The sequence below is a fragment of the Myodes glareolus genome, chromosome X, assembly GCF_982192425.1.
Source record: "Myodes glareolus chromosome X, mMyoGla1.1, whole genome shotgun sequence".
Taxonomy (NCBI): Eukaryota; Metazoa; Chordata; class Mammalia; order Rodentia; family Cricetidae; genus Myodes; species Myodes glareolus.
The window spans coordinates 90,010,628-90,038,117 of record NC_142053.1 but is presented as its reverse complement, the minus strand read 5'-3'; the positions used below and the strand labels follow the sequence as shown (position 1 = coordinate 90,038,117).

General features: G+C 41.8%; 1 protein-coding gene across 1 annotated transcript; it reads right to left on the bottom strand.

Moving 5' to 3' along the window:
* Positions 1–6,329: 6,329 nt before the first annotated feature.
* Eif2s3 (eukaryotic translation initiation factor 2 subunit gamma) lies at positions 6,330–25,569 on the bottom strand. Its single transcript, XM_048449801.3, has 12 exons — positions 25,415–25,569; positions 24,608–24,671; positions 22,440–22,567; positions 22,221–22,342; positions 19,643–19,737; positions 18,552–18,710; positions 17,302–17,436; positions 16,176–16,270; positions 14,768–14,912; positions 12,257–12,426; positions 11,564–11,736; positions 6,330–7,853 (listed from the first exon to the last, which is right to left on the bottom strand). Exons 1-12 carry the CDS (start codon positions 25,481–25,483, stop codon positions 7,790–7,792), a joined length of 1,419 nt encoding a protein of 472 aa, XP_048305758.1. The 5' UTR covers positions 25,484–25,569; the 3' UTR covers positions 6,330–7,789.
* Positions 25,570–27,490: the final 1,921 nt, after the last annotated feature.

The following is a 27,490-nucleotide window of genomic DNA, read 5'->3' as shown; positions in this document are numbered from 1 at the left end:
CTCGTTTCGGGCCGGAAGGAGTCGAATAGCTTTCCAGACTCGATCGCCCGGATGCAGCGCACCGCGCACGCTCGGCGGCGCTCCGGGAAGCGGCCGCCGACTCGGGAAGGGGCAGCCGACCCGGCAAGGGTTCGTCTCCACCCACACTCCCACGGTGGAGGCCGCGACGCCTCGGACGGGGGGAAGGGGAGGGGTTGAGGGCGTGCACCGGAAGTGAACTCAGCTCGAGACTTGGCTCTGACTCCTTCCGTGTGTCGAGTGCGCGCGCGCGCGCTGCGGGCGCCGCCGCCGTCCGCACGCATGCCCCGCCCTGAATACAACGAGGAGGAAAAAAAAATGACTCCCAACAGCTAGACATTTTTATTACGAAATTGTCTATCAAAATTGTCTGTCCTGGGACTTAATACTGCCATGTCTTAGGCGTATTTTTTTTGTTGTTGTTGCTCAACGTATTTTTTTTTTCTGTTCAAAGCAGGAAAGCCTTTTTCCTCATTGACAGTATATGCTACCTATAAAATGCGTTACTAGAATTTCACGTGTAGCTGTAGTCTGGTGAAATGATTGATCTGTCCCTGCAGCAATGGCACACTTATACATATTATGTTTTAGATCTGGTGTGGCGAGTCAGACAGTAAAGGTACTTGCTGCCAAGCCTAACAGAGTTCGATCCAGCGACTCATGGAGGAAGTTTTCGGACCGCCAGATGGGCTGTGTGTTGACACTACCCCTCACGCACGCAATTAATAAAATAATGTAATTTTAAAAATTGAAAAAACATGTTTTTAGATGTTCTAAAATGTGGTATGCCGGGGCTAGAGAGATGATTCAGCGGTTCAAAGTACTTACTGTACTTGCAGGCGACCCCCATCCGTTGGCTCACACTTGCTTTGAACAGTTCCAGAGGGATCAGACGCCTCTGACTTCCGCAGGCACTCACATACACGTGCATACCCAGACAACGCACACACATAATTAAAAGTAATAAAAATAAATCTTAAAACTGTACTATTGTTTTATTGTATATTTTGTTTGCATGTCTGTGTGTACAGTGCACCACATGTGTGCCTGGTGCCCAGAAAGGGCGTTGGATCCCCTGAAACTGGAGTTACAAACAGTTGAGTCGCCACGTGGGTATTGAAAATCTAACCCGGGTCCTCTGCAAGAGCAGCCAGTGCTCTTCTTAACTGTTCAGCCATATTTCCAGCCTCTTAAAAGAAGACATTTTAAAAGTATATAATTGCGTAATATAAATACATATATAGTTTGGGCGTGGAAGGCTGAGACAAGAGGATCCCAATGAGTTCAAAGCCTGCCTGGTCTATATACTGAGCTCCAGACAGCCAATGCTACATAGTGAAATTTTTATTGAGATCACATGTAATGGAAGGAAAAATTTGGAGGTATTGCCATCTCTATAATACAGTTGTCTCAACCAAGAATATTGTCTACTTTCTAATTGTTCATATATTCTGGGTTTGTTTGTTTATTTATTTATTTATTTAGTTAGTTTTTTGAGACAGGGTTTCTCTGTAGGTTTGGAGCCTGTTGTCCTGGAACTCGCTCTGTAGACCAGGCTGGCCTTGGACTCACAGAGATCTGTGTGCCACTGCCTCTCAAGTGCTGAGACTTAAAGGTGTGCCGCACCACCGCCCAGAATACTTTGGATTTTTATCAAAATACTGATTTAATCACATATCTTATTCCAGTTAAATGCATGCCTGAATAGTTTAATCTATTGCATTTTTATTGTGTATGCTTGGTAGATAAGGAATAATTTTGTATGTTTATCTTGAATTTTGCCGTCTTATTCTCTTACCTGTCCCGAGTTAGGTTTTATGGGTGAATAACCTATATCTTGTAAATAATGTTCTATCTTTTCTATTACTGATATGTATCCCCATTTGCTAAGTGCTGGGTGAGAATACTGCAGAACTGAAATGGGAAGTGGCGGTCAGGCTGGGGTCATTCTAACCAGGTGGATGGATTCAAATCCAGTGAAATGTCATCCTCTGAATTTCGTCATAGCTGCTTCATCAATCCACAATTCTCACTCATTTCCTTTTGAGACAGTCTTGTTTTGTGGCTCAGAGTAGCTTCAAACTTACAATTCTCCTTCCTTGGCCTCCTGAGTGCTTGAACTACAGATGCGAGAGACTATACTTTCTTGGCTTTTTTTTTTTTGCTGTTGTTGTTGTTTTTCAGGTTTTTGTTTGTTTGTTTGTTTTTTCGAGACAGGGTTTCACCATGAAGCTCTGGCTGTCCTAGAACTCGCTTTGTAGACCAGGTTGGCCTCGAACTCATAGAGATCTGCCTGCTTCTCCTCTGCCTCCTGAGAACTGGGATTAAAGGCATGTGCTACCACCACACAGTGGCTTTCTTGTTTTTATGCAATGTAAAAACTTTCCCTATCTGTGGTACTATGAGATCATACTAAACTTTGATGTTTCAGTAAGGTTGCCTTTTCAGTACAGAAGTAAGGAGTGGAAACATACTAGACATGTGATCTACCACTGAGCTGTACCCTAGCCCCACTGTTTCATTAAATATGATGGTTCTGATAGTAAAATTCTACCACATACATCTCTAAGCCATTTCCCCCTCATTTTTTAAGACATTCACATGGACACAAGAATGAAATGATTGCTGGATTTTACGTTTTAAATTTTAAAAATATGTATGTTTATGAGCCAGGCATGGTGGCGCACGCCTTTAATCCCAGCACTCTGGAGGCAGAGGCAGGCGGAGCTCTGCATTTGCGGCTAGCCTGGGCTACAACTCGAGTTGTAGGTCAGTCAGGGGCTGTTGAACAGAGAAACAAAAACACTGTGTTTATGTGTATATGTGTGAGTGTGTGTGTACCTGTGTGTGCAAGGATACTTTCGAAAGCCAGAAAGGGACACAGGATCCCCTGGAGCTCGAGTCACAAGGCACTTGTAAGCTGTCTGATTTGGATTCTGGGAACTGAACTGTGGTCCTCTGCAAGAGCAGCAAGTAGCTTAACTGCTGAACCATTTCTCCAGCTCTTATCATTCTTAAAAAAAAATGTATTTTTAATTATGCATATATGTATGCATTTGTGTTCGCAAACATGAGTTCAGGTGTCCACAGACACCTCTTACCACACTGGAGCTCTACGTAGTTGGGAGTCACCCAGTGTGGGTACTGCATACTGAACTTGGGTCCTCTGCAGGTACAGCATGAACTCTTCACTTGTTAGCCACCTCTTTATCCCCTTTTATTTTTTGAGACTGTGTGTCATGTAGCCCAGGGTGGCTTGGAATGTGTTACTTAGCCAAATGTGTTTATTAATCTTCATTGCCAACTTCACTGGATTAGAATCACCATGGACACTCACCTCTGGGTGTGTCAGTGAACATTATTTCCAGAAAGGTTTAGCTAAGTAGGAAAGACTGACCCTGAATATAAACAGCAGCATCTCATGGGCTGTTTTCCAGGACTTAATAAAATGGAGAGAGCAAGTTGAACACCAGCACCATCTGTCTGCTTCATGACTGTTATACAGTCGACCAGCTCCCCCCCCCCTTCACAGCCACCGTAATCTCCCAAACCTTAAACCAAAACAAACTCCTCATTCCTTAAGCTGCTTTTTGCCAAGTATTCAGTAGTGAGAAAAGTAACAAATCCAGAAAATTGGTTTTGCTAAGTAGGACTGTTGTTGTGGTAAACCTTTGGAAATTATTTTCAGGGGGAATAAGAGTCTGGGACTATGGGCTAGAAAAGCTAGAATGCTGTAAACCAAGCTGAAGTGGCTGTTCTGGTGAGGATTTAGAAGACCACAATGTCGTGAGGAATGCGGAAGCGAAGGCCCACCTTGAGAGGTTTCAGAAGGGAACACTAGAAGCCATTTTTTTATATTCAGGTAAAGAAGCTGACTGCATTCTACCTCTGTCCTGAGAACTTGAGTCGGGCGGGCTGGATTAAAAATTAATGGTCTAGCCAGGTATAGTGGCACATGCCTTTAATCCCAGCACACAGGAGGCAGGGACAGGTGGTCTACAGAATGAGCTCCAGGAGAGCCGGGAATACACAGAGAAACCCTGTTTCGAGAAAAAAAAATGATCTAATTTGTTTGGCAGAGGAAATGTCAAGACAAGATATTCAGGCTGTCATTTGTCACTGCCTTTGTTCAAGTCCACAGTAAGACAACAAAGGGAGTAAAATACGGAAAAACATTGTTTGGCAGGGGTGGGGGATTTAAATTTGTAAACAAGTCTGGTGTTGAAACTGCAGCTCTAATTGTGAAAGTAATTAGCACCGCTGAAGAGGAACCTCCTGTACTGCACTGGGCCAAACACAACATCCTACCCAGCAAAAGCCCCACCTTGTGAAAATACAAATTCATTGCGAGGGAACCTAATGTAAATAGAAAACAGGGGCTCCCTGCTCTAAAACCACCACCTAGCAACTGAGGCCACTACACGTTTTGGCTTAAGGAGGCCAGGGTATTACTTGATCTGACTAAATCTAGAATTGGCAGCTTTGCCCACGTGGCCCTGGTTTTACGGGCATGCAAGATCCAAAAAGCACTAAGGCATAGGGTGGTACCATGAAACCTGCCAAGACTTGATGAGGCCAAGAAATGTGTGACAGCGTAGGATTCCTTCTGAGGAGGCAGAGGTCCTTGTGTGGTGGCGCTCTGAAGGTGAAGCCTAAATTGCTGTGGAGACCACAGAATAGTGAAGCTATCAGGAGAGTGAGGTGCCCAGGCCGTGTGAGCATGAAGTAGCGCTGGCCCGAAGCTAGGTGTACTGGTAGGCAGTAGAGCTTGAGGGCTGCGACTAGCCAAGATTTCTGAAGTCTGGATGATTTCATCACGATCCTCAGATGCCTGCCAAGGATCTGCAGATTTGGTGTTTGTTCTGGCTTTTGGCCTTACTCTGCCTAGATCTTTTGTTCTATGTACCCATCCCTCCCTGTGCCAATGGGAATATTTATATTGTGTCACAAAATAATTTGTATTTTGATATTGCTCTAGGTCCCGGAGAAGACCACTTAAAGACTATGGAGACTTTTAGCCATGGACTAGATGCATTTTGCAGATATGAAAATGGGACATTAGGGTACAATGCTATGATTTAAAGTGATGTAGTTGACAAAGGGTGGAGCTATGAAGACTAATCTTACCAACTTGACTGAATATAATCACCACGGAAACACATCTCTTTGGGGGTTGTATATGAGTATGTTTCCACAAAGCTTTAAGCAGGGAAGACCCACTCTGAATACTACTGGTACAAACCCATGGCTGGGTTCATAGATTGAATAAAAGAAAGCAAAGGTGGCTGGAGAGATGGCTCAACAGTTAAAGGTGTTTACTGCTCTTGCTAAAGGTCCCAGACGACAGCTCACAACTCAGCTCCAGGGGATGACACCCTATTTTGACATCGGTGGGCTCCTACACATGTGTGGTGCACATATATGTACTCAGGCACTAAAATAGACTTAAGTTTTAACGCAGACCTTATACCAACATGAAAACAGTCATTCATTTTGTGTTTGTCGTGCTGGAGCTTGAGTCAGGGCCTCATATACACTAGGCCAGCACTCTATACCTCCTATTATTTCCCACAGGATTTGTCCATGTTTTTATAGCAGTAATTCACAATAATTAATAAACAAAGTAATGGGGTCTATCATGACGTTTTCTAGCAAAATGTATACTTAGCTTATCAAGATTTTTTGCAGAAGTTTTTTGTCTTTTTTAAAAACATAGGTATTTTGCCTGCACGGCCTAGAGTTCAGCCCTCCAGTCTCAATTTTCTTCTGCATGTTATAGCAGTAGAGGCCTGTGCCACCATGCTTTGGTTTCAGAAAAAAACAAAAACCCAAAATATCTATTTCATTGAAAGCATCACCAAATGAAATCTTTTTTTTAAGAAATCAGATTTATGAATTCAGTTATTTGCACACTTAGTAGTTCTATTCTTCTGTAAAAAAAACTTAGCACACACATCTCATCCTTGGAGGTTACATACAGAGTATAGAAAGAGAGCTTCTTGGTGGCATATTCACACCTTATTCTTCTTAGACTAACTTTAAATCAGGTACATGTTTTGCTGAGAATCATTGCATTGATCTGAAGTGACTTTTAAGACAACAAGGTACATTGTTTTAAAACCTATATGACCACTATACGGAGCACAGTGCTTTACAAAATTGATATTCACACAAATGCTTGAAATTAATGACAAGAGATTCTTCTTTCAGTTTTGACGAGATTACATAAGCCATTCAGTATTTTCAGTCTCATACCAGAATTTCTAGTAAAAAGTATCTACAAAACACGGGGCACATAGATATAAAAATGCTTGATTCAGAATCTTGTTTTATTTAAATGTGTTCTTCATGCTACAATACAACCCTTCAGAGTCAATCAAATACATAATGTCAATAGTTTCCTCAAAACTCTTAAAGGCTCACAGCCACAGTTCTAAACCTCTATAAGGCAGCTTCAGTATCCAAAAGATCACAGCACAGTAATTAATTGTGGCATGAAATCCCATTTTTATGCAAACCAAAAGAAGATCAAACTATCAAAAGCCAGTAACATCATTTAGTATGTATATTTCTTAACTCCCTAAACTTTCTCAATGTTGAGGAGTTTTTTTTTTAACCCCCAGTTTTTTGAGACAGGGTTTCTGTGTTGTCCTGGCTGCCCTGGTCCTCCTGCCTCTGCCTTCATTATGTTGGGATTAGAGGCTTGCACCACAATAGCCTGGCCTTTAAAAAAAATAAAAACAAAACAAAACAAAAAACCCCAAAGACCTTCTCCAGCAATTCTCATGTCAGCTAGAGCTGGAAATCACTGCTCTCACAGAATATCTAAGTAAGCAAAAACATGATTAATTTAAAAGTACAGCACAGGAAAATTGCAGGCACATGGGGGATAGACTTAGAACCAATACACTCTGCTTTTGAACACTTTTTCTCTCTTCCAAGGCTCAAAGATTACTCATAGCACAATTTATACCATAATCCTACCAACTAAGGAAAAGTACCACAGCGAGGGGCAGTAGAGTGCTTGTTCATCATGCAGGAGACTGCTCCATCCCTAGCTTACTAAAACAAAGATCCCAGAAAACACAACCTGGACAGAACTTTGTCAACTACCATTAATCATCCATTGTTATAATACTATTTGCAAGTGAGGGAAGACTGAGATTTTAGGCATAAGAAAGACACAGTCTCAGGGCACTGGAAGAGGGCGAGAACTTCTGATGCTGGAGTCCTATGGTCCCATCCAGGAAAAAGAGAAGAGGAAAGGTCCGCCTGTGGCAAGGGAGTGAGCACTCAATTTCTAAGAGCCTTGCTCATTTGAGCTCATTGGTCTTCTTTTCCCTTCGAATTTCAGATAACAGAATAGCAAATAGGAGGACAACTGTCCCTCACTATGGGGCCCCTCACAGAGAAATCAGGGAAAATGAGAACATTTTCACTCTGATAGGTTCATGATAGGTGTGCTATAGCAAAGGCTGGTTGGTTGTAGTGAAGTTTCACTCCAAATTTCACTGATTGATAAATTAGGCATGATTTTGGAATGCTTAACTTCTGCTAAAATGTAGATTTAATCCAATGTAGTATATAGTATACCACTTTTCACATTTTCTTGTGGGCCCTATTTTCATCACCAAAATATGAGAATAGTCTTACAGCTACTACCAAGGTAATGAGCTACGAAAGTAATTCGCTAGTATTGCTTTGAAAATATACCCTAGGCTATTAAAAGAAATTCGAACTCCATCCCAAGGCATCGTTTAAATTGGACTCCTCAGTCATCATCTACAGTCGGCTTAATGGTCACTCCTCTTCTTATCTGACCCCAACCAATTAAACTGCAAAATAAGAATAGAAGAAATTATGAGTTGTGTACTACCACACTGGCATCACCACAATCATCTGACAGGTTCCTTTACTTGCCTACCTTCCAAACTCAGATGTGTTCCCAAAGCTGCTTCTTATAAAGAAAGCCCATACTATTTTCTCTACAAAACCTGCTGTCATAAATATACTAGTAAGTTGGGTGTGGTAATAAATTCGAGCATTTGGGAGACAGGAAAATAAATATTAGCTCATAGCTACATAGTAAGTTCAAGGTTAACCCAGGTGAGAGGCTCTCCCATCTTAAACAAAAATTGCCGGTTGTGGTGGCACAATGCCAGCAGAGGAAGGCAGATCTGTGCTCAAGGACAGCCTGGTCTAAAAGTGAGACCCTGTCTCAAAGAGAAACAAAACCTAAGAGCTGGAGAGATGGCGCAATGAATGGTTAAGAGCACTCACTGCTCTTGCAGAGGGCCTGGATTCAGCTCCTAGCACCCATATGGTGGCTCACAATCACAAATCTCAACTTCCTTGGGCACCAGGCACACGTGGTGCACATACATTCAGGCAAACACATAAAATAAAATTTAAAACAACAAAAATTACTCCCCAGAAAGAATATTTGTTTTACTGTTCTAGTCAAAAGAAGAAAAGAATCCACCTACCTGTTCAGATGGTACAGATCCATCTAAGGGCCCTTAAGGAAACTCAGATTACATCTCTAATACATTTTGTGTTTGTGTGTGAACGTGCATGAGCGTGTCTGTTGGTCTCTATATGTGTTTGGTTGTTTTGAAAAGGAGTTTCACTATGTAGCTCTGGATGTACAAAGTTGCTTTGTAAATTAGGCTGCCTTTGAACTCAGAGGTCCACCTGCCTGTTTCCAATGTTGGGGATTAAAGGCCTGTGCCACTACATCCAGCTCAAATTTGAAAACAAATCAAACCCACTTCTCTATACTTGTCTTTGGAAAATGCTTTCTTTTCACCGACTGCCTCAGTAGATCAATGGGTTTTTTTTTTTTAAATATTTATTTATTTATTTGTTTATTTATTATGTATACAATATTCTGTCTGTGTGTATGCCTGCAGGCCAGAAGAGGGCACCAGACCCCATTACAGATGGTTGTGAGCCACCATGTGGTTGCTGGGAATTGAACTCAGGACCTTTGGAAGAGCAGGCAATGCTCTTAACCTCTGAGCCATCTCTCCAGCCCGATCAATGGGTTTTAAATAACATTAGCTGGAAAAATAAAGAGAACCACAGGAACACAGTCTGTAAGCAGACTGCTCTCCACCACAGGGCCTTTGATAGCTCTGGTGACGCATGCCTTTAATCTCAGCACTCAGGAGGCAGAGGCAGATGGATCACTTTGAGCTCCAGGCTAGCTTGGTCTGTATAGTAAGTTCCAGAGAAGCCAGGGCTACATAGGAGGGGGTAGTGGTGGTAGTAGAGATACCAAAAAGATTAACTTTTGCTAAATTGTAGTTACAATTCAGATCAGGACTCCATTTTTAAATGAAAATGAAAGTGATATTGACAAAAATGCAGCAAGGAATGGGCAAGAACACAGACTGAGAAATCAAACATAACTGTGTTTCCCAGCACGCACACAGACCTGCATTTCTAAGGAACCCTCCCCACTGATGAACCATAGACAATTTGTACATCAAAATAAAAGACAGCAACAGATCATAGCCTAATGAATAAAACAGACCCTACTGAATCTGCATTATGAAATGGGTAATCAAATGATGAGGAAGAAAAATACCAAACAAATGTGGACTGATGGGATTGGCTGGGGGAGGTCACAGGAGGGTGGAGTCACTATGTTACAATCAATATAGTGAAGTTCAAGTCAGGCAAAAACTGTCGGTGAATGATAAATACTGGAGGGGGTAGAATCTGATGAACATCAAGCTATTTGCATATACAGGGTCTCCTCACACATTTCTTTCTTTTCTTGGCTGTGTGTATATGTGTACGTACTTGCATGCACATGCTAACTTTGAGCTAGCGCAGGTGGCCCTCAAACTCACTATGGAGCTGAAGATGACTTTGGATTCCTAATCATGTGTATTCACCTTCTAAGTATAGGGATTACATTCTGTGCCACCGCATCTAGCCTCCTAGATTTCTTATTAATTGCCACGGAAATTAAAAGTAAAAAAACTTACTAGACACCCTCACCACAGCAAAAGTCAACTTCCAGAGAGAGCAGTCAGTCATGCACCTCTGGCCATGATTTCCCGAGAAGACATGACTACCCATAAGAATTCAGGGAAGCCAGGCAGTGGTGGTGCACGTCTTTAACCCAGGCACCCAGGAGACAAACACAGGTGGATCTCTGTTGAGTTCTAGACCAGCCCGGTCTACAGCGCGAGTTCCAGGACAGCCAGGGCTACAGAGAAACCCCATCTCAAAAACCCAAAGAATTCCAGGGTTGGTGCACACTTTTAACCCCAGCACTCGGGGAGCAGAGCCAGGTGGATCTCTGAGTTAAAGGCCGGCCTGATCTACAGAGTGAGTTCCAGAATAGCCCGGGCTACACAGAGGAACCCTATCTTGAAAACCCAAAAATGAATTTCAGAGGATTCAGGTTCCTAGCACCCTCATTGGGTGGCTCACAAGCACCTACAACTCTAGGTCCATGCGCCACAACAACTCTTTCTCCCATATGCAATGGACTCGTGTACATACCCACACATACATATAAAATTAATACATACATAAATGTGTGTTTACATGTGTGCTCACTTCTTTGCTTTCTAGACAATTCTTGCAATGTTACTGTAAAGTATAAAATTAACTACAAATAAAAAATTTACAGGAGCCAGGTGTAGTGACACACGCCTTTCCCCCCAGCATTCAAAAGGCAGAAGCAAGCAGATTTCTGTGGATTTGAGACTAGGCAGGGCTACACAGTGAGTCCTAGTTCTAAAAACAAAGTTTATGAGGAGCAGCCCTAGAAAGGGTTAGGGGGAGGTGGGTGAATATGCTCACAATCCAATGTGTCAAATTCTTTGTTTCAAGACAGGGTTGGTTACCCTGGCTGTCCTGGAACTCACATAAATCTGCCTGCCTCTCCCTCCTAAGTGCTGGGACTAAAGGCGTGCGCCACCACTGGTTGGCATGTGTGAAACTCTTAAAGAAACTAATTTTAAAAAAGTAAAGTCCAGGGCTGATAAAAGATGGCTCAACAGATAAACGTACTCATCACCAAGCCTGACTACCTGAGTTTGATCCCCAGAACCCATAGTGGAACAAGAAGTTGTTCTCTGACCTCCATATGTATACTGTGGCATGTGTGTACTTCTATACATACACACATTAAAAAAATCATTTAAAAAGGGTGCTTGCTACACAAAGTCAGACAACCTGAATTCAATCCCCGGAACCCATTCCAACTCCACACGTTGTTCTGACTCTGACTGTCTCTCACACACACTAAATGGAGGGAATATTATAACTCAGTACTTTTTTTGTATAGGTTACACCTAAAACAAAGGGAAGTCAATTGAAGTATTTGTACTAATATAAAGGAATACAAATCAAGGCTATAATACAGCTCCTAAAACCATTCAAACAAAAAAGTGAGAGCTAAAGCCACACTTACTGTTGTGTTCAAGAAGTGTGTGTGTGTGTGTGTGTGTGTGTGTGTGTGTGTATGTGTATCTCTCACTAAGAACTTAAGCTGTTTAGGCAAAGGCAAACACAAACTTACCGCCAATGTTTCTCAACTCTTCGGCTAAGAGCAATTTTTTCTCCTACTTCTGTGCACACAGGATTAGTCAAAACAATCTTGCCCAAATCAGCCTTGACAGCACTAACTCTTCCTCCTGTTGACAGGGATCCTATATTGACCATAAGCACTTCATTCTTAGACAGCTTTTGGACCTAGGGAAGTAAAGAAAGGGAAAAACAAATGAGGAAATGGTCTCCGAAGAGTGTGATGGCACAGACCCAGCTCTGGGAGGTCAGCCTGCTTTACAAAGCAAGTCCCAGGACAGCAGGGGCAATGTTGAGAGACCCTGCCTCAAAACCAAAACCAAAACCAACAGAAGCTGGGCATTAGTGGCACACACCTTTGATCCCAGCACTCAGAAGGCAGAGGCAGGTGGATCTCTGTGAGTTTGAGGCCAGCCTGGTCTACAGAACACGTTTCAGTACAGCTAGGACTTCAGAGAAACCTTGCCTTGAAAAAACAAAAACAAGACAACCAAACCCAAACCAAATTTTTGTTTCAGTAAGGATTTAAAAAAAATTGATTGCACGAGAGCGGTTTTTGATTTTTTTTTCAGGAAGTCAATTTACTTATAAATTAATTACACATTAGCTATAAAAGACCAAAACTCAAAACTGAGTTCAGCATTGTTGTTGGTCTCTTTCTGAAAGACAAGTCATACAAAGCACTTACCTTTGCTGCTTTCTTGTCTCCTTCAGTTCGTACACCCAGGAGACGTCTAAGCAGGAAATAGGAAATTTCCAGTTCCGTGAATATTTCAGGTAAAGCTCCAACAGCACCAAGCACTTGTCCCACCATCCTGTCAGCTCTGCACAAAGTGGGGTCGATCTTTGTTCCAACTCCTAATATAAAGCAAGAATATTTGGCCTTATTTCTTATCTGAAACACCTCTGGAGTGATTTGCTTTAAAGTTTAGTTAAACAAGCATAAATTGATACCTCTTTACAAATACTTCCATATTCACACACATAAATTAAGCTTAACAAAATTCCTGCTTTATTTCTATTTCATTCATTCAGTGGTTTGTCTCTGTAACAGCTCTGGCTGTCCTGGAACTGGCTCTGTAGACCAGGACTAGGCTCAAGTTCAGAGACTCGCTTGCTCTTGTCTCCTGAGTGCTGGGATTAAAGGCGTGTGCCACCACAGCCCAGCTACTTTTAAGTTATGTGTATATGCATATTATCTGTGTGTGGATTCGAGCCCGTAAATGTGGTGCCAGAAGAGAACACTAACTTTCCTGGAGCTGGAGTTACAGGTGGTTCCGAGCAGCTCCTAACCCCAGGAGCTCTGCCTGAGCAGCAGGCATTCCTCACCACCGAGCCACATCTCCACACCTTAAGAACATGGCAGAAAGGAAAACTTAATTGTGGATATTTTTTTTTCTTTAGTCCAAGGGTAAATTATGGACTCTCATTCAATCTTGCCCTTTTCAACTAATCAAAAAGTTTTAAGAAAATTGAAAACTCTTAAATCAATTCAGCAACTCCCGCATGGTAGAGGTTCTCTTATTTGATCTACCAACCACCACCTTGATTTTTTCCTTTTTTTTTTTTGAGACAGGGTCTTACTTGAGGAAGCTCTTATATCTCGAGTCTGGTTATGTTGTCCACGTTGGTCTCAACTTTCTGTGCTAATGGCAATCCTCCTGCTTCTGACTCTCAAGTATGTGGGACTACAGGTGCTTACTAGAAGTTATTTTCTTTCATCGCCACCACAGTATAAGTATAATCTAACATTTTTGAGTAACTTTACACTTGCGAAACACACAAAAACAACCACTATAACCAAGTGTTTCACCAAACAGTAGACCAGGCACTCACTCTAGTGCAAACCTGTAGTAGTCCCAGCTACCTGAGGACCATTTGAATAAGGAAATTCAAGGCCAGCTTGGGAAATATAGCAAGATAGTAAAACAAACCTAAATCCTCAAACTATATGTAACTAGTTGGCTGTTTTGAATGCTTGGGCCATCAAACTTATTTTCTGCCAGGCCCGGTGACACAGACCTGAAATTCCAGCTATTGGAGCTAGCGAGGCAGGAAGACCTCCAGTTCTAGCTCAGCCTGAGTAACCTTGTAAGAACCTTTCTAAAAATGAAAAAGAGTGGGGCTAGAGAGATGGCTCAGTGATTAAGAGCACCCACTGGCTACTCTTCCAGAGGACCCAGCTTTCGATTTCCAGCACCCACACAAACAGCTCACAATTGTATATAACTTCAGTCCCAGGGGACCCAGTGCCTTCTTCTGGACTTTATGAGAACCAGACACCCATGTAGTGCACAGACACACACATGCACACAGGTAAAACACCTATACATAAAAATAAATAAATAGTAATAATTTAAAAAAGAGAAAAAAGAGGGTATATAAGGCTATACCTCAGTGGCAGAGAATCTACCTAGTATGTTCTAGACATTAGGTCCAAACCCTAGGACTTCAAAACAAAGTAGTCAGAAATAATTATTATTGCTAGTAAGCATTTATACACCAAAATGTACCTTAAAAATATTTTATTATTTGCTTGTATGAGTGGGTGAGCAAACACCTTTACCTGAGTCAGACTGCCAGCTCCAAAATGTACTCTTTGTTTAAATTTTCTAAGATGGACCAATAAGGTCAGGTGTGGTGGTATACACCTTGAAGTCTAGCACTTGGAAAGCTGCTTTGAGCCCTAATATAGCCAAAGATATATGGCAAGACCCTATGTCAAAAATTAAAACAGGATATGGTGGCATACCTTTAACCTCAGCACTCAGGAGGCAGAGGAAGGCGGATCTTTGTGAGTCTGACGCCAGCCAGGCCTACGTAGAGAGACCATATATCTCAAACAAACAAACAAACAAACACCAGAAGGAGGCAGATAGATAGATGACTCAGCAGTTAAGAGCACTTGTTACTCTTGCAGAAGACCTGGATTTGTTTCCCAGAACTCACAAGGCAGCTTACAACCACTGAAACTCCAGTGGCAGGGGGTCTGACGACCTCTTTGGCATTCTTGGGTACCAGTACACACACAGTGCTCAGACACACAGACACACACACACAGACACACACACAAACTCATACACATTAAAATAAGTAAATCTGTAAAACAAAACAAACCTTATAATCTATCCTTAATATGTCTTATGAAACATGCCACAAATCTCCACAATTAAGAGAGAGATGACAGGGAAATGCTTACCAATGAGACCACCTGGGGCGGCATACTGAAGATCATTATGTTCCGCAAACAGTGATACAATTTTGGAAAAGATTGGCTTACACATGAGCTTTCCTTCACTATCTTTGGAAACAATACCCGGTCTCACTTCTATCTCCTGGCCTACCTGTAAACACATAATTAGCAGTGAAAATTACTAAAGAACACATTTACTATTTACATACTAATGTTCTAACAAAAAATGACCACAAAAACTAAAGAAGTAATCTTTCCTCTAATTTCATGATTACCCCCCTTATTTACTTATTATTTTTATTGACCTGCAACTCACTATGTAGAACACGCTGGCTTTGAACTCAGATACCAAGATACCAGCCTGCTTCTGGCTCCCAGCTGTGCACCACCATGCTAGGTTAAAATTATTACTTAAAACAATATTTTACTGCAGGGTGGTGGTGACGCATGCCTTTAATCTCAGCACTCGGGAGGCAGAGGCAGGAGGATCTCTGTGAGTTTGAGGCCAGCCTGGTCTACAACAGCTAGTTCTAGGACAGGCTTGATAGTTACTACAAAACCCTGTCTCAAAAACAAAACAAAAAAAATTACTTTTTGTTTTATTTCAGACATGGTCTCTCTGTAGTTCTGGTTGTCCTGGAAATGACACTGTAGACCAGGCTGGCCTCAAACTCAAGAGATCACCTGCCTCTGCCTCCCCAATGTTCGGTTTGTATTACAACACTCAGCTTTTTTTCCCCAATGGAAAAAACTGATATAGGAGATAGATGGCTCAACAGTTAATAAGCACTTGGTGCTCTCGAAGAGGATCAGAGTTCAGTTCCCAGCAGCCACATGGTAGCTCACAGCCTTCTCTAACTCCAGTTTCAGGGGACCAACAGCCTCTTCTGGCCTCCACGGACACATGCATATTCAGAGACAAAATACTCATACATACATATAAAATAAATAAATCTAAAAAGTTTTAAAAATCAGGTCAACTTAACTGTTGCAATTTACCAAGTAAACCTGTTGTCATATAAAACACGCTCCACCACCACTAGAGAACTATAAATTTAGAGGTCAGACAGCTTCCAAAAACAAAAACAAATCCGTATCCAATATCTGACAACATGATGAAGAAACATTTTTTCATTAGTGTAGTGGTGCAGACCTTTAGTCCCAGCAATCGGGAGGCAGAGGCAAGGGGATCTCTAAGTTCGAGGCCAGCATGCTTAAGACAAGTGTGGGCTGATGAACTGGCCCAGAGGGTAAAGGTGCTTACCACCATGTCTGAGTTCCATCCCAAGAAGCCACTAAATGGAAGGAGTCAACTCCTGAAAAGTTGTCTTGCTTCCACCTGGGTACTGTAGCACTAGTACGTCCACACACATAACAAACAAATACACAGCGCAACAATTCGAAGCCAGTGTACCTTTAAGACTCCTTTCAGAATACTACCACCCGCTACACCTCCCTTAAGGTCATCAACTTCACAGCCAGGTTTGTTGACATCAAATGACCTGATAACTAGAAAAAAAATGAACACAAATTAAAGCCATTTCTCTTTATTTTAGATTCAGAAGACACATTCTTTTAAAACTCAACTTTTCTTAAAAAATAATCTAGTATTATTGCTTTAATGCTTACTGAAGCCTTACTTGTGAGAGTAAAAAAATGGAAATAGCCTGAAAGTACATTAAGAGCAAAAGTATTTATGTAATGAGCACAAGTCTTTTCTTTCTTTTTGGTGAGGGTCATTATCCCCGATGTCTCATAACTATTTACACAGCGTTTACAACAAATTAGCTATTATGACTTAAGGCACATACAGGGACCGGGAGTGTAGTGGTAAGCCCTTGCCTTGTAGCAGCATCAAAAAAGTCAATCAAGTGCACAGGAGACTGTACGTGGACACTCGCAACACGCCACTTTACCTATCTCGTGTTTCTGAGAGAGTGTCTGACTTTGTAGCCCTGAACTCAGAGATCCACTTGCCTCTGCCACCCAAGAGCTGGGATTCTAAGTGTACCACCATGCTGGGATTTTTATATATAAAATTTCTGTATTATATGACTTCTACCATATAAAATAATTTTTAAAAAATTATAAAAAGCAATTCTAAGACTATTATTTTTAGGTCATCCAAGAGAACATTCCTCAATAATCACACAAACAGCTCCAAATGAAGGCCTGGAAGGGCCCAAATACCTACTTTAAAAGTGTTCCTACATCTTTGAGCATTAACCACAGTCCAGTGAAATTGAACTTACTGGTTTTTCAGTAATGGTACAACATCATTTATATGGAACTGTAACGTCCCAACATGATGTACTTCTCTAGCAACTACTGTATTACTCCATGTTGGTTACAGAAAATATCATATATAAAAGCACAAAGAGTTTCTTTTGTACTCAAGGCTGTCATCCAGCAATATAAGACATTATTTCAAATAGGTTTTATGGATTTATCACCTCTGCAGAAAGAGAAAGTATTAATAAACAGCCTTGAAGAAGCACTAACGTGGAAGAGTTCAGTTAAATGTGACTCCTGTCACTTACCAATGAGACGGGGCTCTGAAGTAAAGTCTCTTGGGGGCACTGGTATTTTCTTCACTATGTACTCACAGACAACTTCAATATTGTATTTCAGCTGAGCAGAGATTGGAATAATTGGCGCTCCTTCTGCCACTGTTCCTACATTAACAAATTTCAGAAAGAACAAAATCCTTGGGTCTTACAAAACTTGGTCTATACAGCCGCTAGACAAAGTAATTAGAGCTAACAGAGGAATAAACATTCCCACACAAATGCCAGTCAGCAAGCAGAAAGTAGTCTATAGAAATATGACAATATTCTTTCTTTAACTCCACAAAATGAATTCATTGTCCTCTAAAGGAACAACTGCTAAAACTGTATCACTGGGTATATTTAACAGAGGCAAATGCTGTGTTTAAAGGAATAAAATATGAACACTTCAGGGAAGGAGCTCTTTACAAGCTCAAAGAATTCTAACATGTAATTAACCTTTCCATAAATGCCAAGAGTAAATTACAGACTCCTTGCTGATCAAAGACTGGCTGGCATATATCACATTTTTAAAAATTAATCACATGTCAGACAAACTGGTCAAAGAAATAGACCAAAATAATTAGATTTTAATAAAAATGAATTATTTTTTTATGCTGAAATTAAGTTCCCAACATGAAAAGGCTAAAATAATTAAATGTCAACAGTAATATGCATCATGTCTTCTCTGAGAGTGAAACACGCCATGGTATTAGAGAAAGGAACCCTGCAAAAATTCATTTGTGTTTTGAGGCAGGGTCTCTCTATGCAGTCCTTGCTGGCCTGGAACCAGCTATACACACCAACAAGCTGCCCTTGAACTCAGAAGCCTGCACACACCCGTGCCTCCAGGATGCTGGGATTAAAGGCATGTGCCACGAGGCCCAGAAGAAAGATTGTTTTTGAAATGCTTTTATTCATCTGTCACTAAGGATTGGGAGGCAATGATGTGAACTCAGTACCCTGTGTATGCCAGGCAAGCCCTCTACCATTGAGCGATAGTCTAAATTCTTGGGATTTTAAAAAACTTAATCTGATAGCATTTCCAAACTTCAGTTTTAATTTTGTACATTAAATTCAAAAATAGATATTTATAGTCTTACCAGGACACTGTATCAAATCACTAACTAGTAGCAGGTAGAAAAAAAAGAACATTTATGATACCTAAATTGACTTTGTTTTAGATAATGTACTATATTACCTTTCAAAGTGATCCTCTGATTTAAGTTATTATAGCTTCTTACCTTGTACAAATGCAAGAATCTGCTCATATTGTTCCTTAGCCTGACTTTCTTTTACCAGATCAATTTTATTCTGTAAGATCAAAATATGCTTGAGTTTCATGATTTCTATGGCAGCCAGGTGTTCAGAAGTCTGAGGCTGAGGGCATGATTCATTACCAGCTAGTTGACAGAGAATAAAAAAGATACATAAGATTAACTAGAAATATCTAGACCATGCAATTTCAAAAATAGAAAGCAGATTGTTGGTTGTGAGGAGCTGGAGGGAGTGCAATTGGGCAATGACTTCTTAACAGGCATCACTTTTGCGGTGATGAAATTCTGAATGTACTTCCATTCACTGAGTTGTCCCCTCTAAGTAATAAATGGCAATCTTTATATTATGCACATATTCTACCAACTTTGCTTTCACCCTTTATCTGTGCTTACTACAGTCTCCCATTCCCGGCTCTAAGCAAGAAGTTTCCAATGAACAGATTTGGCTTCAAGAGCTCTTTTGTTTAGGCCTTCTAGCTCAGTTTAGCCTAGGTATATTCTGGCAGTCAAGCTCCTAGGAGACTCAACCTCCTGAGATTAAGGTTACTCCTTCCAAGCAAGAGCACCGTGAAGACAAGCAACAGTGCATACCATAGGCAAGATTTGCTCACCATGCTAGCAATCACCTTGCCCAGTATGTTCATGTGTCCTGTACTATAATCTCTCGAATGCCTAAAAGCACCATATCCATGCTTATCAAATCTCTTATTAGCTCACATAAGGAGGCAAAAGTAACTTTGGAAACAGCCATGTTGTACTACATCACGGCAATTATTGTGAATAACAATCACACCTCTACATGCAGGGACAACACACAACATACACATATGCCTTTTTGGATACTGTCCGACTTCTCAGAAGCCATAACCCAAGGACTCTTTTGCTTAGTATTTTGGTTGTGATATCTAGAAGAAGAAAATGTCATTCTGGATGGCACATTCCTAGTCATGCCTCACTTAGGTAATGGACACGGCCTCCAAAGGATTTAGTTCTTCCTCACATATTCTACCCAAATTAGTTCTTTATTGGTTTGTCCAGATCAGTTCTGATGATTTTACCTATCAACAGAAGAGCTGCATCCATCACTGCTGCGCCGTTCAACATTGTAGCCATCAAAATATCATGGCCAGGACAGTCAACAAAGGAAACATGCCTAACAGTTGAGAAACAACAATCAGCCTTAAAACCAATCAAAACTATAAGCAAGGCCGGGTGGTGGTGGTGCATGCCTTTAATCCCAGCACTCGGGAGGTAGAGGCAGGTGGATCTCTGTGAGTTCGAGGCCAGCCTGGTTTACAGAAGGAGTTCCAGGACAGGCTCCAAAGTTACACAGAGAAACCCTGTCTCAAACAAACAAACAAACAAAACCAAACTATAAGCAAACTAGATTTCTTGAAGTTAAATCTCAAGGGAACTGGTTTTCACTGTGGGAAAACGTAGACTTTGGGGCTCATGCCTCTGGTACCCAGGTAAACCCAAACACATACATATAATTAAAAACACTAAATTTTAAACACAGAGAGAATGAGAATTTGAAAAAAATATTTTGTCCAAAATAGCACTAGTCCTGAAAACCTAGAACTGTGCACTTGAAGTGAGGGGCGGCGCTTCTCTAAAACTCTAGGGCTCCAGGTCAGGGCCTTTGAAGGCTTTTCAGACCCTGCTTCAGCCTCACAGAAGACAGCACCGGCTCCCCTCGAGCTGGAGTGTGAGGCCGTTGTGACTGTTGGAAATGAGCTCGAGTTCTCTGTTTAAGAGCTTACATTTGTGCACGGTGGGGCACACCTCCAATCCCAGCACCCGGGAGGGAAATCTTGTTCATTACAATTTTCTGAATTAATTCTAAAATTCTGTTGTTATTTAGATAGGGTCTCAATATGTAGCCCTGGCTAGCCTGGAACTCACAGATCCACCTGTCTTTGCCTCCCTCCTTCCCAGTGCTGGAATTTTAAAGGCTTGTACCACCATATCTGGGCTTGCTTTTTTTCCCCCTACAAAGCTAGGTTGGGGTTTTACTGAAGCTATTTTAGTATAGATGTTAAGCACAAAGGTGAAGAGGTACTTAGAAAGAAAGACACATTCCAGGGTGTGGGGATAGGCTTCTAAAGAGTTACCAATATCAAAACTTTAAATAAAGGCCAACAATATAGCTGATATTCTCTTGCTTCAGTGTGACTTATTTTGCTTGGTGGGGATAGTTTTTTTAGTTTTTTTTTGTTTTTGGTTTGTTTTTTTAAAACAGGGTTTCTCTGTGTAGACCAGGCTTGACTCAAATTAGAGACCTGTCTGCTTCTCCCTCCCAAGACCCTATCTAAAACAGAATCCTGATATCCAGTTCATTACAATTTCTTAAATTAATTTTTAAAATTACATTAAAGTGTTGCTTGAGAGATTGCTCAGTGGTTAAGAGCATTGGCTGCTCTTTTGGAGGACCCTGGCTCCCAGCACCCACATGGTGGCTCACAACTGTCTACAGTGAATCTGGCATTTTCGTACAGAGACACATGCAGCAAAACAACAACACAAACACAAATTAAATAAATAAAATGTCGGGTGTTAGTGGCACACGCCTTTAATCCCCGCACTAGGGAGACAGAGGTAGGAGGATCTTTGTGGGTTCAAGGCCAACTTGGTCTACAGAGCAAGTTCCAGGGCTGGCTCCATAACTACTGGGAAACCCTGTCTTGCAAACAACAACAAAAACCACCACCAACAACAAGAAAAACAAAATGATTGCATTAAAGTATTTATCCTGATTATTGAGATTTCTTGGTTTCTCCTCCATCCTTAAATTTTGGCCCTGAGATGAAGATATGACTCTGCCCCAATCTAATATGGTCTTAATGAACTTGCAATCCCCAAAGACATCAGTAACCAGATACCAGCACCCTCTGGTAAAGGACCAACATGTGCAATAATATTCAGAAAATTGTTTGGAAGCTCAGTGGTGGTGGTGCAAGCCTTTAATCCCAGCACTTGGGAGGCAGAGACAGGCACAGCTCCATGAGTTCAAGGCCAGCCTGGTCTACAAAGTGAGTTCCAGGACAGGTTTCAAAAAGCTACAGAGAAACCCTGTCTCGAAAAACCAAAAAAGAAAGAAAAAAAAATTGTTTGGAAAGGAGTCTATTTATTTTAAAGAAGTAATTTCAAAACTGGTTTCATTCTTCCTTATCTAGCAAACAAATGACACTGTTGAAATCCAGTAAGGTATTTTCTCTCCCTTCCTTTTTTGCTTATGTAATACTTGCCTTAAAAAAAAGAATTTTTAAAGAAGATTTATTTTTATTTTCTGTGGATAAGTGTTATTTCTGGTACCCTCAGAGGCCAGGAGAGGATGTGGGAGTTCCTGGCTGTGAGCCACCAAGTAGATGCTGGGAATTGAACCTGGGTCCTCTGCAAGAGCAGCCAGTGCATTCAACAGCTGAACCCTCTCCAGCTCCCTCATGCATCTTTTCAGTTTGTAGAACTTTTTTCTAAGTATTTAAAATTAATTAAAAAATATTTCTTTCAATTATCATCATTACATAAAATAACATGAAATAATGGAAAAACAATGAAACAATTCAGCAACTAAGTTTATAAAAGCACAAAACGGAGACTTAAAGAGCATAAAGTATTTTTTAACACAAAAGTTACCTGACTAATTTGAAGTTCCCTTTGGTTCCAGGGATGTCCGTGGGAAACTCATCCGGTGTACTACTGCCACATGACCTGTAACATTCTGGTCTAGGACAACTTGGGTCATCAAGTTTATAAATCTAAAAGTTTCAATGTAAAAGAAAAAAGAAAACTGGATTTGTTACCTATGCAACAATCAAAGTTAAATGGTTTCTAGTTTCAGGGTCCATAGATCACCTTAGCATTGGCATATCCAAGCTTGATGGTAATGTTTCTTTCTAGTTCATTTTTGAATCTGACGGTGTGAACTCCAGAAATAGCCTTTACCACAGTGGACTTCCCATGAGCTACATGGCCAATTGTACCTATTGACAAAGCAGAACAAAATTACCTTCTTCACGCAAGTACACCAAACATTTCGTCAAATAGCATGGAGTAGAAAACAAACAAAAAAACGGCCAGGCAGTGGTGGTACACACCTTTAATCCCAGCACTCAGGAGGATCTCTGTGGGTTTGAGGCAAGCCTGGTCTACAAAGTGAGTTCCAGGACAGCTAGGCTAACAATGAGAAACCCTGTCTTGGGGGGAGGGAGGGGAGGAAACAAGAAAACTAAAAACCATAGACATCAAGGTAAAACTACCAGTAATAGAGCTAGTGACATGACTCAGCAGGTAAAAGCACTTGTCACAAAAGCCTGAGTCACCAGAATGGAGAGAAGCAGCTCCTGAAAGTTCTCCTGACGACACACACACACATACACACACACACACAATAATCACAATGGAAATAAAACTATTTAAAGAGAATTCAATTTTTCCCTATCTGCTCTGTCCTATTGTAAATTTCTTCTCAGACCAATTTTAGTATATGTACTTGAGAAGAAGAAACAGGATGGACAGTTTGAGGCTAGCCTGGACAATGTAGAAAGACCCTGCTATAAAACTTGGAAGAAAAAAATACTCAAAATCTTGCTTCAAGAGCCAGGGGTATGGTAGATCTCTGAGTTCAAGGTCTGCCTGGTCTACAGAGAGTTCCAAGACAGCCAGGGCTATACAGAGAAACCCTGTCTCAAAAAACAAAACAAAAAATCTTGTCTATCAAGAAACATTGACATGCCCAGTTAATATGACAAACTCCAGCACAACAAAAAAGAACACACTCATAATCACAGTATTCAGAAGTCTGAGGCAAGGAGATTGTCTTGAGTTAGAGGTCTGTGTAGCTTGGGCTACACAGTGAATACCAAGCTAGCCAGGGTTGCATAGCAAGTGTTAATCCCAATGGCGAGAATAAGACCACTACCACACTTGAGCCGAATTTGAAGCCAGCTTGACTCTTATTGGGGTGCATCTAAGAGCTGGCCAGCAACTGCCTCCAAAGTTGGTTAAAGAGAGCAGCCCTGCCAGGCAGTGGTGGCACATACCTTTAAGAAAGTTTATAAATCTTAAAGTTTCAATGTAAAAGAAAAAAGAAAACTGGATTTGTTACCTATGCAACCAATCCTCTCAGCACTTGGGAGGCAGAAGCAGGTAGATCTGTGAGTTCGAGGTCAGCCTGGTCTACAAGAGCTAGTTCCAGGACAGCTAGGACTGTTACACAGAGAAAACCTGTCTCAAACAAAACAAAACAACAACAACAAAAAAAGGAGCAGCCACAAATCCTCTTTTAAGGAGCAAAAAATCCTGGAGTACTTTTTACAAAAGGGAGATAATGGGGCAGTAAGGAAATACAAATAAATAAATAAAAAATAAAAAAAATTAAAAAAACCATGTGGTCACCCACCATGAGATTAGGAGGGGTCAAGGAGGGTCTGGGTATTCTCAAAATAAATCATGGCCATGGGTTGGGGAAGGTTAGGTTCTAGGAAACAGAGCTACAAAACTCTCACAGTGAACAAAAACTCATTTTTAAAAACACATAATGGCTCCTGCCTTTAAAACAGAGTCAGGCAGGTTCCTCACAAGTCTGACTCAAAACTAAAAAAAAAGAAAAAAAAAAAAGAAAAAAAAACCAGACCACACCACATTTATACTCAAGCAATATACCTCAACAGTTCTAGGTGCCTATTAGGGGGAGGGGGAGAATTCTACTTAATTATAGCCTATATATCAAATAAAACTTCTATAAACTGCCCTTGTATGACAATAATGCATTTTCACTTCAAACTTGTGCTACCTATGATTACACACTGCCGAGTACTAGTTTACTGTCGTAAACTTTTCAAACATATATCTCCAAAAAAAAAAAAAAAAGAAGCAGCATTTTGTTCACAAGGGGTCCACAGCTTTCTTTCTGTTACTGTACTACTCAGGCCAACCTCCAAGGAAACGCCCACATTCTTCAAGTAGTTGCACAAAAGAAGACATTAAAATTACTTTTAAGTCAAGTGTCTGAGCTATCTTACCAATATTAATTGTAGCTTGTCTGCTGATAACTTCATGTGAAAGTGGTGTCAACTTGGTGACGTCCTGCAATGAAATAGTTCAAAACACAAATCAATATAAACCAGAAAATCTTCCTTGACTTTATACTCCCCAGACTCAACTCTACCCTGTATAAGCAGCACTTTTCTCCCGCTGAAGTGCTTTGTCTCGAAACGGCTAAGATTGGGGACCCTAGCAGCCCTTCACTGTTGCAAGACAACACCATTCACTAAGAGAGGTCTGGAGATAAGAGGCCATCTAATCCTGGAGCCTTAGCAAGTCCTCAAGGGTTCAGCAGTGTCAGTGTAGTCCGGTTTCCAACCCTTTACAGACTTAATGGCAATCTCGTGTGTCTCGTGCTGGCCTCCAGCTCGAAATGTAGCCAAGAATAATCTTTAACTTCTGATCTTCCTATTTGAATCTCTTAAGAACTAGGAATTACTGGTGTGCGCTTATGCACTTCTGGGGATGGAACTCCGGGATTTGTGCCTGCTAAGTATGCACTCTACCCAGTGAAGTGCAGCCCCACACTCCTTAATTATATTTATCATCAAAGCTTAGCCACACACTCTAGGAGTTCCAAGTCTCACAATCGTTCACCAGTTTGGGGACTAGGCAAGGTACTGGCAGCGGAACTGGCACGCCTTAGACTTAGAGGGTCCAGCCTTAGGATGGCTCCGCTACCCCGCGCTCCAGCCACCAGGGCGGTGTCTCATCGCCACGCCCTTCAAGAGTCCATGCCCTCTCCCGAGCTCAGGGTGCATTCCCGCCGCAAATCGAGAACTCACCAATGTGGCAAGATCCTGTCGGGAAAGATGTGGCTGCCCGAGAGTCACTCCAACCTCACCCCCAGCCATCTTGCTCAGAGAGGAAGGAAACTGTTCGGTAGCAGCCTGATTTAACGCAGGTCCCCTTGGGCGGAGCGAAGGAGGAGAGGCGGGAAGGCGGACTACGGCCCAGACCTGGTAAAAAAGATGGCAAATGCAGCACTGATCTCACTGCTTGGACTTTTCTGTTTGAATTTTCACAGAAACTACCCGTACCCTTACTCACAAACACGATACAATGTTTTGGAATGTATCCCTTGCAGTCCTGTTAGATTTTTTTTGTGCAGGCAAAACTGAGGACAGCTCCAGGTTAGTTCCCCTCCCTCCCCCCCCCCTCCTTGAGAGGAGGGTTATTAGTGCGACACAGCGCGCTGGACAGAGAAGCCATTTCCGTTTCCTTTTGGTGCCAGCCGGAAGAATTTCCCGGCATCTGGGCTTCTTGCCTGTGTTGTAAAGTCAGAAAGTGGAGATTTCTCTTTTATTTTATTCCATTAATTTATTTACTCGGTTTTTTTCTGTTTCTGTAACTTAATAAAGCAATATCAGCTCGGAATCCTCTTCCGCCTTGCTGGGACTCTGGGTCCAGAGGATGACACCGCGTGCTGGGCTCGCCACGCTTAAGCCTCGCGGTCCCTAGGGAGCTCGCACAGAGCGCCCTCGCGCGGAGGCCTGGGGCTCAGGGGCGTACCGTTGGAGGGAAAAGTCCCTCCCTTGTTCCTTGGGAGAAGTTTCTAGGGATGATAAGGTGATGTTAGTCTCCACCCGCGTAAATTTAGCTTCTGGAAGCCAGCTGTCTGAAGAGCGTCCGCACCTTTTTTTTTTTTAGCTGAACCTAGGAAATCCTCATTTTGCATCTGTATTTAAAAATTTAAATGTCACGTAATCTCTGTACTCAGGAGGCAGAATCAGGAATTTATGAGCTCAAGACCAACCTGTGTTATGTAGAGACCCTGTCTCAAAAAAGTGAGGTAGGGGTGGGGTTAAGAACATAGTTTTGGCAGAAAGTGTTTTCCCTGGCATGTATGATGCTCTAGGTTCACCACTAAAAAGAAAACGATCTTTTAAAATTCTCTCTCATTGTTTTTCTTTTGAGACAGGCAGGCTCTTATATATCCCAGCTGGTCATGAACTTACTTCGAATCACAGGATGACCTCGAACTTCTGCCTCTCCTTCTCAATGCTGTGATTACAGGCTTTGACTATGTGCCTGATTCATTGGGTGCTGGGGATCGAACTGAGAACCTCATCCATGCTGGGTAAGCACTCTATCAACTGAGCTACACCCCCACCCCCATCTTGCATTTCTTTCTTTTCTTTTTGTTTTTTTTTTCGAGACAGGGTTTCTCTGTGTAGCTTTGGAGCCTGTCCTGGAACTCGCTATGTAGATCAGGCTAGCCTCGAACTCAGAGATCCACCTGTCTCTGCCTCCCGAATGCTGATTAAAGGCATGCGTCACCACTGTTACAGATTTGCTGCGGGTCCCCGGCAGCTTGCTGCGGGGTCGAGACCACGCGGCAGGTCCACAAACCAAGGTGGGAAAGCAGCCAGTCCCAAAGACCAGGCGGCAGGGAAGGTGGCTGGTCCCCTGTGGCGACAAACAGATAGGCGGCAGGTGGGAGACAGAGATAGGTACATCATGTAAAGTTGGACATTTATTAGGTGGGTTATGGAGGGGAAGGAAAAAGGGGAGAAGGGGGAGAGAGAGACAGAAAAGAGGGGAAGCAGATAAGTGGGGAGAGACCCAGAAGCTGCCTCTTCGAGAGAGGGTCAGGAAAGAGAGAGAACTCAGGCTGCAAGCAGGAAGAAAGACCTGCCTACCTCAGCGAATGGGGGAGGGAGTGGGCGTGGCTTGTCTCTTAAAGAGACAGAACAACCATTACAACCACCGCCCAGCTCCCATTTGCCATCTTGCATTCTGAACAAGTTTCTGTTTATAAATTCACCTCTCATCCTCCGTTATCTTTTTGTTTTAAGTCAGTGACTATTTGTAACCTCAAATAACTTTTTTTTTCTTTTTGGTTTTGGTTTTTCGAGGCG

What these genes read in the sequence shown, in the direction of transcription:
- Eif2s3 (XM_048449801.3), bottom strand. Translation starts at nt 25,483, where the DNA reads ATGGCTGGGGGTGAGGTTGGAGTGACTCTCGGGCAGCCACATCTTTCC. An exon ending in CGCCCCAGGTGGTCTCATTG is followed by an intron (nt 12,427 to 14,767) that starts GTAAGCATTTCC and finishes GCTTTATATTAG; the next exon opens with GAGTTGGAACAAAGATCGAC. An exon ending in AGAGTTGAGAAACATTGGCG is followed by an intron (nt 7,854 to 11,563) that starts GTAAGTTTGTGT and finishes CTTATTTTGCAG; the next exon opens with TTTAATTGGTTGGGGTCAGA.